Source organism: Pelecanus crispus, chromosome 3, assembly GCF_030463565.1.
Source record: "Pelecanus crispus isolate bPelCri1 chromosome 3, bPelCri1.pri, whole genome shotgun sequence".
Classification (NCBI taxonomy): Eukaryota; Metazoa; Chordata; class Aves; order Pelecaniformes; family Pelecanidae; genus Pelecanus; species Pelecanus crispus.
This window is the reverse complement of record NC_134645.1, coordinates 45,854,473-45,868,472: the sequence shown is the minus strand read 5'-3', so window position 1 is coordinate 45,868,472 and position 14,000 is coordinate 45,854,473. Positions and strand designations below refer to the sequence as shown.

The 14,000-nt window shown below is 37.7% G+C and overlaps 1 protein-coding gene across 2 annotated transcripts in view; it reads left to right on the top strand.

Moving 5' to 3' along the window:
• The window catches only part of ZFAND3 (zinc finger AN1-type containing 3), a 147,946-nt gene that overhangs the window by 123,364 nt on the left and 10,582 nt on the right, over positions 1 to 14,000 (top strand). For both annotated transcript variants that reach the window (XM_075707234.1, XM_075707233.1), the window contains one exon: positions 1,690 to 1,860. In XM_075707234.1, coding sequence (XP_075563349.1) covers positions 1,690 to 1,860 — 171 coding nt within the window. The remainder of the gene's footprint in view (positions 1 to 1,689; positions 1,861 to 14,000) is intronic.

Here is a 14,000-nt window from a genome sequence, read left to right as displayed (position 1 = left end):
GGGACCTTGTACTTATTGAAAAGCCAGGTGCATTTTCAGCATATCTTAAGAGCAGTATGACTGAAATAAAGAGACCCAAGTGAGCTAAGTTGTATATTCGTAACGGCTGTAGTATTGGAGTCCCACCACTGGAAAAACACTGTGAGACAAGGTCTGAAACACAGGTAAGAAAAGTGGGTTAGTATATACTGCATGTGAGGAACTGGGAAAAGTTAATAGAGCATACCCTGGAGGGAGAGGCTAGCAGGTATTCTTAGTCTGACCTCATTAGATATTTGGTTAAGGAAAGGCGTGATGTTGATAAGCAGTGGATCAGATAAGATCACTGAAATAACAAGGGTATGGACAAGGTTTTAGCCATGGCAGTTACCTTTTCCTGGCTAATCCAGGCCAGCTAACACAAAGTAGACATGTTTTCCATAAGCACAGGACACCATGCAAAGGAAACTTAAAGGTAAAAACATGTTCAATAGGCTACCGTCCTGCCAAAAAGGTATAGTTATCTTGTTATTTGTTGGATTAATGTCCTTTCAAAATGGATTTAACTGAACTGATGCTTTTCTTCTTCCTTGATCACCATCTTGCACTAGAACACTGACTGATTGCAGTAATGGCTTTCAGCAGTTAGTCTCCTGCAACACTACTACAAACAATTTAATTTTTAGTACAGTTTGGATTAAATTTATTTGCAGCTTCTATTAAAAAGAAATACAGAACTGATTCTGCTATGCACAGGTTTGGGAATGGAAGATATCTTTTCTAGCCTGACCTGACTCAGATTGCGGAGCAGCAGATCTACTGAAATCCACTGCCTCTGACATGCCACAAAAATAAGGCTTGGGCATCCCACCTTCCAGTCAGTAATGTGCATTTCACATGCTACTCTAGAGCCCTGGTCAACATACTCTCCATTGTAAAAGGGAGGGAAGGCACGGCACCACCTGAAGGAACGCTTCCCTGAACTTTAACTTCTTAAGGTTTTCCACACACTATTTTCTTATAAGCTGAAATTGATAAAGTTATTAATGCAAACACTGTGCTGACTAATTCTTTAAAAATGGCTGAGCAGTTTGAATTTATAGCATGCACATACAGGTTGGGCTTATTTTGTTTGGGTTTGTATTGTTGGTGTATGCTAATTTACATTTAAATTGTTATCCATGTGGAAAGAGAGGGAAACACGGTATGGTGCTTTCATGTACCGCCTTCAGTTATAAGAGATACGGTTTACATGCTGTGCCTTAAAAAATCTCCCTCCTGTCCTGGGAGGAAATAGGTCGAACCCATGTTCAGTTGTTTTTCATCAGCTGCCTACTTCAGTTAGTTTGTGCAGGGAGAACGAAGGAGGTGCTCAGGAGAAACTAAATGAGAAGACAAATGAAGCCTGCAATTGTTTAGGCGGGTGTGTACTCTACATGTATCTGTCCATGACCCAGCCATGGCTGGAAGGAAGCTAATCAGTTCGTTTTCTATTCAGCATTGCCAGCAGGAGGGGTTCTTACAGGGAACAAAGATAATTTGTCCTTTACTTGATTGTTAAGAAAATGTGTATATGCAATAGAATGGGAAGTATCACGCTGCTTGGTGGTGACCCCAGCTGAAAGCAATATTCCTTCAATCTCCCCAAAGGGATGCCTCAGCAAGGAAGTTCTAATATTTTTCCTAAAATATTTATTGTGAATACAACAGATTCACAGTCGGAGAGTGACGCTTCTCCTGTGAAACAGCCACGGCTACTGGATGACAGTCATGACAGGCCTGAAGAAACCAGTCGATCCAAACAGAAGAGTAGACGCCGATGCTTCCAGTGCCAAACAAAACTGGAGCTAGTACAGCAGGAACTGGGATCATGTCGCTGTGGTGAGTACTGTTTGTCAGTAGCGTCCGGCTTTCTAACGCAGCCGTGCTCGGATCCGTATCAGAGGTGGAAACACAGAGAACACTTGCATTTTGTATCTTGTACAGATACTTTAAACAGAAGCTGTAGCTTCCACTGGTAGCAAAAAGTTATAATTAGTTCCTGTCTAATTTCCCATTTAAAACTTTGGCCTTGATGTACTGCCTTGTCTCAAGAGATCTCGGATGTTAATGAATTTAGCTTCAGAAGTCCCTGTAAGGCGGGAGAGCATCATACCCACTTGACAGGAGAAGAAACACAAAGCACATCAGTAAATATGCAAAGATGACAAGGTTTTTACAGAGCTTGAAGGAACATAGGTCAGCATCTACATTCTGCATTTTATAATTGCATTTATTATTAAAAAGTTAAAACCAAAAAACTTCTAACTGAAAACGTTTGCATTCTCACAGTTAGCTGTTGGGGGGGAAGACTTGTTCACCATACACTTAAAATCATCCAACCTGGCGCTTCTGAAGTTGATGGCACTGTTCAGCTAATTGAATTGAGGATGATAATCTCATGCAGACAGCTAATTTGGCATTTCCTATTACATGCAAATAATCTTTCTGAAATAATAATTAATGTGACTAGATTCCAGAGGAGATGCTCTCTCCTTCATGGAACAATTGCGTTCATAACTGGTTTAAATGTGCTCATCAGACCCAGTGATAACGCACATGGTAGTTTTACCTGCTAATTGTTTTTTCATCTATCATGTATTGAAAGATGACACTTGCGCTCTCTGATCGTGCTTGTATTGATAGATTTGGAGAAGCTTGTTAGTTACTTGATCGTGTCTCAGCAGGGGGATAATTTCCAAAGGATTTGCATAGACGATAGGCACAATTCACATTGTGCCTGTGAAATGTAGAACATTGTATTAAAATGTTTTCTGGATAGAAGGCATGTCCTTCTGAGCAGCAGTGGGGGGAGAAAGGCTTGGCTAAGCTAGTTACAAAGACACAGTTAATGAATTTTATGTTGCATACCTAATATCAAGTGAAGAAAGCAAGCTGCAAAGATTCCATGTTATCCTTTGTTCTTTTCTTCAGTGTCTGTCTGTCCTCAACCTTTAGAGATTACTGTTGTGTTGTGCTCTTTTGGATATGAGAGGGGCTTTGTTTCAGATATTGGAGCACTGCCATAGAACTAGCACGTTATCTGTGAAGCTACCAAACGTGAAATCAAAAGCTGTAATGTTGAAATTCTTGTTACGGGAATCACGTGTATGGACACTGTGACGTATCCAGTAAGATTTTTGTCAGACTGAAGAAATTCAGCACTATGACAGAGTTTGGTATGGCTCTTTCTGCTTAGCATGGTAGAAGCAGGAGTTTCTGCTCTTGGTCTGGTGCTGTCACATATCAAATGCCTGAGGCTGCTGACAGGTACCTGACTGAAATAGAAGAATCTTCCCTAATATTGGGAGGAAGAGAGTTTTACAAGTTTGGGGAGAATTGGAGAAAAGATGACTTCGCGATTATGTTATATCATTAATCTATCCTGCATTCTGCAAAATTGGAGCTATGTAAGAGCAATGAAGTTGAAAGTAACTTTTTAAAAATCTTTCAATTGATTAGTAATGTTTTTAAAATTATAAAATAAGACCTGCCTTTTTTTTTTTTTTTTTTGTCAACTGGATGACACACATATCTAGTTGGTTCCTCTGAAGTTTTCTTGAAGTTGTTCCATAATTCAACATCATTGCAATATAAATGTTGTAGGAATTATTCTTTAAATTGTTTCTTCTGGATATATACAGCTTTATGGAAATACATCTGTTAAAGTCCATAAAATGTGTTAATAAAACATGAATATGAAACAAAAAATTCTGAGTTCCTCAGCAATAAGTGAGGAAATGAAAATTTGCATTCCTACATTACATATTCAATCCTATATAGTTTAAAGGAGGTATAATAAACATTTATAGTCTACACATTTAATGAGAGAAGTGGGAGGCAGGAGTCTATTTCCATGTTTACAACACAGCTGAAAAGACTGGAGATCTTTGATTTATTTGTGCAGCTATAATGTTTCATTAATACTGTATTCAGTACATGTGTTACCTATAATGAAATGCTCTCATGTGATGTGAAAGTAGGCATACCCTTCACTGCTTACTTTTATTAGTAAAATTAATAAGAAGCAAAGAAAACCCTACCACTGAGCAACACAGGTCATCTCAGCTTCACATCACCTGAACTGCTTTACCAATCAGCATGCGGCTTTTGCAATTCATAAAGAAGCTGCCTTAGAAACCATTCTCACTAACTTTGCCCTACTATCTGTAAAATTAGGTTGCTTTAGGTCATGAGTGACAAGCCAGATCAAAAACCCTGGGGAAGGGGTGATGGGAAATGGGACAGAATAAATATGTTAAAAAGCTCATTCACTTAAAATGTTTTCTGAATCCATATGTGATCAGGTTATCCTTTTAGTCATGATGTGAAGCACAGGTAATGATGCGTTTAACTGGAAGTGCTGGAAATATAATCAACTGCTGCAAAATAAGCACGTATGTTCTTCAAAAGTAATGGTGAAGGTAGAACATTGTTTGATCTGGACTTTGGACCACTGCTATTAAATTCTTGCCATCTTAATCCTTAACTGAAGCAACAGGGAAAAAAAGGTGGAAAAACCCCTTGACTTTAAACATTAAAAGAAATTCTGATAATCAGAATCAATAAAAAGGCAGGCACGATCTTTAGAAGGACAAATGTGTGCGTTTGCTTAGATGTAAGGAAAAAAGATTAACCATATAAATATCATGTTGTTCCAAAGCTGTGTCTGAAACACTGTTGTTAAAATCCAAATTAACTCTTTAAGAATCCACAGAACAGTAATTTTATTGCTTGCTGTTACACATCTTCTTGTCCTAATGTTAAAAATACTGGAAATCGTCTCCTTTTTTGCTGATGTGTCCTGGTGACTCTTCCAGTGAGATTTTTAGTGAGACGTAGTGGAAAAAAATACATACTGGACAATGTTTTAATATACCTGCAGATATTAATCCAGCGTAACTGGGACTTGTCCAACGGGGCACAACCTTTTTAAAAGGGACAGAGGGAGCGGGCTGCTTCTTTATACCCAATTCAGAGATCTTTGGGAAACTGCTGTATTGGCTCTGCTGCCTCTGGTAAGGCCTGTCAGGAGAGAGGTGATGCTGCTGAGCTCCTTCCCTTAACACTACATGGAATTTTAAGACAAATTTGACAGTGCTGCAGGGCTTTGCCATGAAGAAAAACAATTCACTGCTGAGAAGAGAGTTCCAGTAAGGGTTCTTCAAATTCAAACACAACATTTTTCAGCTGTAGAAAGATTTGTTTATTTTCATACACACTTACATGCATACTCTCAAAATCTTTTTTACGTTCTGCTTCTGCTCCATACAAGTTACTAACTGCTGACAAGAAATTCACATCTCATAAATAATGCTTAAGAGCCATTCCTATATAAATTGAATGTGTTATGAATTGTGATGGGTCTTTTTGTAGCGTTCTGTGCCTAGAGCAGGAAGAACAGAGGATGTCATTTTCATTAATTTCTAATGAGGTGCCAATTAAAGGCAAGGAAGGAACTCGGAAGGGAAGAGTCACAGAGCTCCCCTGAATCTTGTACCCTGGGGCTGTCAAATGAGCATGCTGCCAAGCCTCCTCTGAAAGTTCCAGTAAATTACAAACTCATCCAGAGCACATACAGACAAATTCAGCTTCCCTTTGATCTTCAAAAGAGCAATTTGTAAGACGAGTTCTGAGCCTTTTCAGACGGCGAACTGGGAGAAGTGATAGGAATTGTTAATTGCTGATGTGCTTTGCAAGCTTCAATGAGAAAGAAATTTTAAAATGAATTCTCATTTTGTGACTCTCTGACTGGATAACCTTTAAGTCAACACTACTAGAACAAAGCCAGCTTCCTATGAAACACTTCTAGATGACAGTTACACTAGGCATGTTTTCCAGACAGCGATGTTCTGTTTTAGGTGGGCCTTTCAGTAGTTCAGTGTCTTATGGTGGATAATGATTGTATTGAAATAATGTATTTATTTAATATCAGATTTAGTAGGCAGTTATATCATTAAGGAATTACAGGAATTGTATTCTTTAAGTTACATTCTATTACAGCTTTTCTGCTGGAAGTGTAAGCAGTCCAAAATCAATCGCCTGTGATCCTTGATCTGAAAATTAAGTTGTCAGTTCAGTGATGTGATAAGCAGGGGGTTCCCACAGACTTGCTTTAAAATTAGGGGCAGCAAATTTGTGACTTAAAGTAGCTATATAACACAGAGTTCTGGAAATGTGTTTTAGAAAAAGGCAGGTTGATTATTTGCAAATTACACTATGTATTTATGGACCTTGTCTTAATTACTTGACTAGGTGTATATCACTACTAAATAAAGTTTTGTACATTTTTAAAACATCCTGAACTGTAAACTTCTAAGCCATAGAAATTACTTGCGCAGAAAGCATAGCTTAATTTTATGGCAGAGGTTTAGTATTTTACAGCAAAAAGTAGTTCTGGTATCGCTTGTTGTGTAAAGCCAACACACAGAAGTCTGTAGTGGTCTTTAATATTGTTGGAAGTGCATAAGTCGGACAAGGATATTCTAGATGATCAGTGAAGGAATTTCACATCTGTCATGTTAGATCTAGTCCTGGTCAGCAATTAAAGAAAAATTAGTGCAGTGTGCCAGCTGTTCAGCAGCTTTTGTGTAGAACAGTTCGCTATTTGTAGGCCACATCCTAATGGACAGGTCTGTAGCTCAGGCTCCACCTATCCAGAACTCTTGGCAATCAGTGGGCTGGCCAAGATTACAGGCCCTGGAAATTAAGCCTAGCTTTAGCTTCCAGTAGCAGTGCCTCAGAGGGATGTTGCTGATTTGTTTGTGTGCTTCTCAGGTAGGAATCTCAAATTTTTTGTGTTCTTTGGCCAGAGTAGATGCTTAATAGGATGGGAAGATGTTGAAACCTTCCGGTTTGATCAGACTGTATTAAAAAATAACTGTTCAGTTGTGGTGCAATCTAATCAAACAGTTGTTAGCAGTATTTCTTGCCCGTGTGGACAGAAAGTATTTTCTTGGAGTTTTACTGGTCTATGTTGTGTTGTGGCAAGTTATAATTTCCCAGAGTGCAGACAGACTTGAACAGTTAGGCATTCATCGCTGCTCTTGATAGAGACTGCGGTAACTACTAACCTCGGGCATGAGTGAAGGCAAAACCTGTTGTTTTGCAATTTTTATTTGTGAGATGTTGGCAAGTATTGATGTTTGTCTGTTTCTTGATTTGAAGAGATGCACATTCACAAGTGGCCTCTACAGCAGGAAGACTTTGAGTCAGGAAACGAGAGTCTAACTTTGCCGGTTAGCCAGAGTGCCTCCTCGCTGTGCTGAGCGCGTGGAGTGAGGGCATAGCACGTTGTTGGAGCACACCACGCCTTTATAAGGGCATAACTTGCCTTCCTAATTAGTTAGGAACTTTATGTGGATACAACTTTACCCACATAGATCACTGTCTGCTGCTCGTTGTGACTGAGATCTAACTACTAAAGCATGTCTCTAGAAAGAGGACCCAGATTTTAGTCTTCACAATATACAATGTGCTGGGCTTGTTGGAGATGGTGCTGAATGTGACTTTATTGCAAACTGGATAAATGCCATGTGAAATTTTTATTAGAAGTTGGTGAAATGCCTCATCAAGGTGTGATCAAAGCGGGTAAGATTATCTTGATAAAATGGTTTCTAGTTCTAACAAGTTTAACAACAAGCTGTTTGCTACAGCTTAGCAACACAGAAAATCAACATGCCTGAATAGTTGATAACTCAATTTGTAACCGACTACTTTGTGGCTTGTTTCTTGTAAGGTTAATGCATAAAAACATTTAAAATCCTGCATTCTTTGCTTAGATCAGAGGGGACAGGAAGAATGGAAAATAAAGAGGCCATAGTAGTACAAGACGTACATGTTGCATAGTACAGTCAGCTCGGAAGTCAAATTCATTCATATAGGAGAATGAAGGAACAAAGAAGGAGAAGCTGAACTCTGAATGAGTATAAAATAGGGAGGTAAAGCAACAAACTAAGTATTTGGGAAATCTTAGGGTTACTTGCCTAGAGGGGAAAAAAACCATGTAAATTAATGTTCTAACTACATTGAAAGCAAACAGAATAAACAGGGGCAATGGGACAGGCAATTATAAATGCCTATTAAGTAGGTGAACGGAATCATTGACAGAAACAGAGGTACTCTGGTTGATTATTAAAATAAGAGAAAAAAACCTGTTTAAGATAGCTCATCAAAAAACATATGTCCAAAAAATGCATCTGCCGTCTTCAGATTAATTTCTGTACAGGTATCAGTGCACCACATTCCTTTGAATGTGAACAGTGATCATGAGGGAAGTTACGCATGGGAACTAAATTACAAATTTGAGAAGTCATTTGAAAAAAGTAGCTCAAAGGAAAGCTGACCTTAAGGTGATGAGGGAATAAACCCATGGGGACACATTCATCTTGCACTAGAATGACATTAAAAGTAAACTGGCATTATATCTCTTACAAAATATGCTACCTCCTAAATCATCTCCTGACTTAAGTCTGGTGCATTCTAAAGATAATTCGGTGCTTGCCAAATTATAAATATATATATATAAAATATTAACAATGGAAAGGACTTTAAAAGATTAATGAGTAAATGCAGATTAAAGGAGATCCAACCACCATGAGAAAACATTATAAAGGAGTAATAAAAATCTGTAATCTTGGGAGGGACAGGATCAAAACTTTTTAAAAATATTTGGCAAACATACCTTCTAAATTATTTCATTCATCTCATATTATGTATATATATTCATGTGTGTATATATACACATGAACACATAAGCATAGTTAATATGTATAAAAAAAGAGAGCTCTGGTATGTAACATTGCTTATTTTTCCACATCCCTGCTTTTAATTTAGGTCTGTATAAATCTGTAATAACCTGGCGGGCTTCTTTTCTTGGGATTATTTAGAAGTGTTGGTTGCCTTCTGTTTGGGTCTTCCACTAAGCAGTGGGGTGAAAGGAAGAAAAGAACAGACTCATATCAAGCACTAAGCATTTCTGTTAGCCATCAGAAATAAAATATGTCCACACAGAAGAGACTGTACCTTTTTTTACAGAGACTGTGGCAGTAAGGCTCACTGTGATAAAACAGGTGGAAGAAAAACAGCTGCAGATTCTTAACTTGTATAACAGAGCTGCTCATTCATAAACACAGGAGATGAGGCACTTGTTTGGATTGTGCCAGAATATATTTGGAATGATTTGATTTACTCTGTTAATTTAGAAATTATCTTCAAAAGGACAGGAAGAAAGAAACAAAGTTGAATAGATGAGCAAAAAAAAAAAAAAAAGCTCTGACAACTTTTTCATCTTTGTACCACCTAGTCCAACATGTATTGAAACTAATGTTTCTCTTAACTCAGTAAAATATTAAATCATGGTTCCATTTCCATGGAACTTTTTTCTGTGGAGAATTTGTAATGGTACTGGTAAATTCACTTTCTAGATGGATAAGGTTTATCTGGTACAAACCAAAATGGCTTCGGGACATGATTACATATTGGTGTAACAGATGTACTTCCATTAATTAAAATTAAATATGCACACTGCTTCTGGAGATTATGAGTCAACCAGTTCAATAAGAAGTATTAAAGGAAAAATAAATCTTATTAGTAACTGGTTTCATACTATAATTCTGGCAAGTCTTCCGGCCAGGCCTGAAGATGTACCATTTTCAGCTGTCTTCTACTGACTGTTCTCCTAAGATAGTTGCTCCCAGAATAGTACTTTTGCCTCAGCCATTCCAGTAATGCCTAGCTTCTTAGCTTACATTCTGCAAGTATTTAAAAAAAAAAAAAATTGACAGTTGAATTTATTTGAATTCAAACTCAAAGGGTTTTTTTTTTGTTTTGTTTTATTTTACAAAGATTATCCCAAGACCGACCGTAATCTAATTGATAGGGGATAGGAGCTGTTAACTAATGTTGGTGTCTCTGAGTAATATGTATTCTGAAAATACTAGAAATTAAACAGTTAAAAGCAGTTGACTAATTGGTGTATCATGGGTTCCAAGGATAGGACACAGAAAAACACTTCTGTGTCTAGGCTTTAGAAGAGCTGTCCACAGCTTTAAAAGTGTAAATGGAGTTCATGGTCTGCTTATAATTAGGAATCATGAAATAGTTTGAAAATGCTCTAGTATATTCCCTCAGCTTGTTCAACTAATGTGGGTTTCTTACAGCGTGTACTGATTTTGATTTCTTCCACCATGCTACCTAAAGTTCTGCAACAGACAGCTCTCTTGATTTACTAACTTATACTGAGCCTTTTAGTTACCTTCCTATAGTCCCAATCGATACATGTAATTGAAATGGGTCAGTCCGTCTCTTAAGTCCTTGAGTTGAAAAGAAGTTAGCATGTTCCTTTTAAAAACAAAACAAAACAAAAAAGGAGGTTTTATTTTGACACTACTGATGTGGTAAGTCCTTCAGTATATAACCTTCAGGTGGTTTTCGCAGGGATACTACAGTATGAGGAAAAAAAATAAGCATTTTGTTGGTGTGCCACATTATGTCTGTTCTTTCATACATACCTGTACTGTGGTTACAGAAGAAAGAAGCATACGCATAAAGTAAAAGATGCAATTTTTAATTGTCCTGTATGCACAAGAGACACATGGCCTAGTGAACTTGTATGGAGCTGAGACTATCTTGTTTCTAATTTTCGTCTCTTTTATTCCCTTTAGGGAATTGATTTGCTCAGTCTTTGGGTAATCTTTTTTTCTTATCAGAAAAATGAAGATAATAGTCACCTACCTGCCAGATGTTAAAGGAAACATTTCTGAAGGTTAAAGTGTTCTACCTTTTCTAATCAAAATTCTTTCTTTACAGTGTTCTTAATTTATCCAGAGTCTCACAGGCACACGTTACAGCTTCAGCAGGACTGTGCACTTAGAAAGCTTCTGCTGGTCGGCAGGAGGCTGCTGCAGTCTGTTCTCAAAAGGAAAGATACTGCCTAGAAAGCGTCCCCCTCAAAGTGAATCAAACATTTGTCCATATGTTAATAAATAACTATGCACATAAGTACTGATTTTACTAATGCACTCGATATTTGAAGTAAACACAGAAGGCCCAAAAATAAGCTATAATCATATGACAAATCCTGAAGCAACGTTACCAGCTAGTTGAACTGACTATGAAGTAAGGCTTAGGTAGGGAGGAATGATACCCAGTGAATTTTGTTGGAGAAAGTCTAATTCTTTATAGGAAGAAGTGGGGAAAAAAACATCACACCAATTGCTGGATCACAACTGGGAGGAGAAAAAGAGTGTTTGAAAGGAATTGTCAAAATTTGCCTTGAAAAGTCAGGATTCTTTCCAGAAACCAGAGGGGTTTTTTCCCCTACAAATGAAATAAATGAAGTATTACCTAAAGGAAAATGCCACCTGTGGTCTTAAACTCCCTATCTAAGGTGTAAGGAAGTGTTAAAGCTAGGTACTGGGACTTGAGACTACCTGCTTCTCTGCTAGAGTTCTCTACTAAGTTGCTGTGGGCCTTCTAAGGAAACAGCATAAAGATGAGCATGCATCATTTTTCACAGAAGTTAAAAGAGTAATATTAATCTATGTCAGGGGCTTTTAATATTAATTATTTCTGGCCTTGGAGAAAAGTTTCAAGAGCTGAAAAACTGTATTTATGGATATTCTAATCACTAAGGTATAGTATTTTCTTCAGTAGGTTTTTAAAAGTAAATACATTTATTCAACTGTATCTTTCTGTGTATTGAAATGAAAATGTTTACCTGCAGACATGCTCACAGCCATTAAATGTTCCCAATTTGCTGACAGTTGCTCAAATCTGTGCATAAGTTGTGTACAGGGGGTCCTGCCATATTCTGAACAAGCAGGAGCAGGGAATGTTCTGTAAGTCTTTGCAGCCAAAAACAAGGGGAAGGGTGGAAGTATACATCACTCTAAGCATTTGTTTTCCTTTATGGTATAAATAGAACTTCTGAATGGAGCTCTATTTCCCTTTGGTTAGAAGAATAATTACTCCTGACATAGATAGCAAGAGGCTGCAGGAATAGAAGACTTGCATGGAGCAGAATGTGTAATCTAAGAGACCCTGGACATAAGGTGTAAATAGGGGATAAAGACACAAAATAAATTTCATTTAGGTTTAAAAGAAATAGATCTGCACCTCTCCAGGGATTTGGCCAGCAAGTCTAGCTGTTGTCAGATTGTGGATCAATACGGTGCAACCTCTAGAAAGCTATTTAAACCCAAGGCATAAATAATATAATTCAGGAAATATACTGAAAGTCAAACCTGGAATCACGTTCAGCATGTGATGATTTGAAATCAAAATACATGCAGGATCCAGGAGAACAGTTAGAATTAATACAACACGTACAGTATGCTAGTATAGAACCTTTCGTTATTCATTCCGGTTCTTTATTAGTAGCCTTCTCTTTCCTGCTTTTTCATTGGGCTAAACAAAATTATACATATACAGTATTGAATCACTTGGTATTGCTTGCTATTTTAATTAAATTACTGGGTACACTTTGGCTTTTAATTAAATCCTCAGGTTCTGGGAGAAGTGTATTAGCTCAGGTGGGCTTGGTTCTAGAAGTATTAATAATCATCTAGCTCTTTTGAAAACATCAAACACCCTGCACCAAGGCCCTGTCTTGATGCTAAGATAGCTCTGTCGTCCGCCTGCCCTTTCTCAGGAGACTTCTTTTTTTTTTTTTTTTTTTTTTTTCTTTTAAAGATTTCACACTACTCAGACCTAAATGTTCTGGGTAGGAAATAAATACTTCTTTATATGCTGGTATAGCCTATGGAAAATCTTATAAGAGTACTACCATTTGCAATAGTGTTACCTATTACTACGGTTTACCTCTACTTTATTAGGTGTCTACTCTTGGACACTAGGATTCCTTTTTGGCATAATTCTGCTTTTTTTACTGCATATTCTGTTCTTTGGATTCATTCTCCCACATCCTCCGGGATACAATCTTGTGAAACTAGGAATGATATGGGAGACGCAGTGTTGTTTCAGTGGGTTCTTGGCCCTGCAAACATGGCAGTGAATGTTCCTTTTACAAGCATAGCGGTGATATTAATTCCTCCTGAATATGTCGTTGCAAGATCACATGATTATTCAAAAAAGCAAACTCTCTTCACTTACCTAAAGTTTAAACTTTTAATCTTGAACCTAGCTTTTCCTCTCCCTCAAGTTAGTTGTACATTGCTGTTCACTGTCTGGCACCACTGTTGATGCTGCAAGTTGTTGGGAGCAAAATGATTCCTTTGAAAATTCTCTTGTTAAATTAAAGTTTAACTGTTTTGCCTTTGTGCTTCAACAATTGCACAAATCTTTTGGAGAAAAATGTTTCTTTCAGTTATATTGAGAAAGTAGGTGACAAATTAAAATGCTAATTTCTGTGAAGTTGCATCTATCACCATAGATGAACTGGGATCATACCCCAGTTCTACAGACGTTTCTCAACAGTGGTAACCCACCATTTGTGCTAGCTGGTAAGTTAACTTGTGGGGTCACAGCTACTGCTTGTGCCTGACTGCCGTGGATTCCAACTTAGACAAAGAATTGAAGATGGTGTATAAGGTTGGGAGCCTGCAGGGCAAATGTGTAGGTCAGTGACTTCTGAGGTGTAAAGCAGTTTAGAAATCAGTATTGCCTGCTGTATGTGTGGGAGTAATCCGGTACCAAAGTTGCTCCGTTGGACTGTCTCCAATAGATGTTGGCCTTAGCTCATGAATCCATAGTGGGGTAAAGAAGTTGGGATGTAAAAGTAGTTACTCGAATGTGCCTGTGTTCTGTAGAGCAAGGAAAATATTTGGCCCAAACCAAAAGATTTAGCCTGTGTTATTTTGTGGTACATGGCAGAACTGAGGTATGATCCTGACAGAGACCTGCAGTATTTAGTAAGACCTGACCCACAGCAAACTTTTTTAATTGCAGTTTACTATTACAAAGCAGCTATGCTGTATTTATCATTTTGATTCATTGATGATTCTTTGAAATTCAGAAATAGT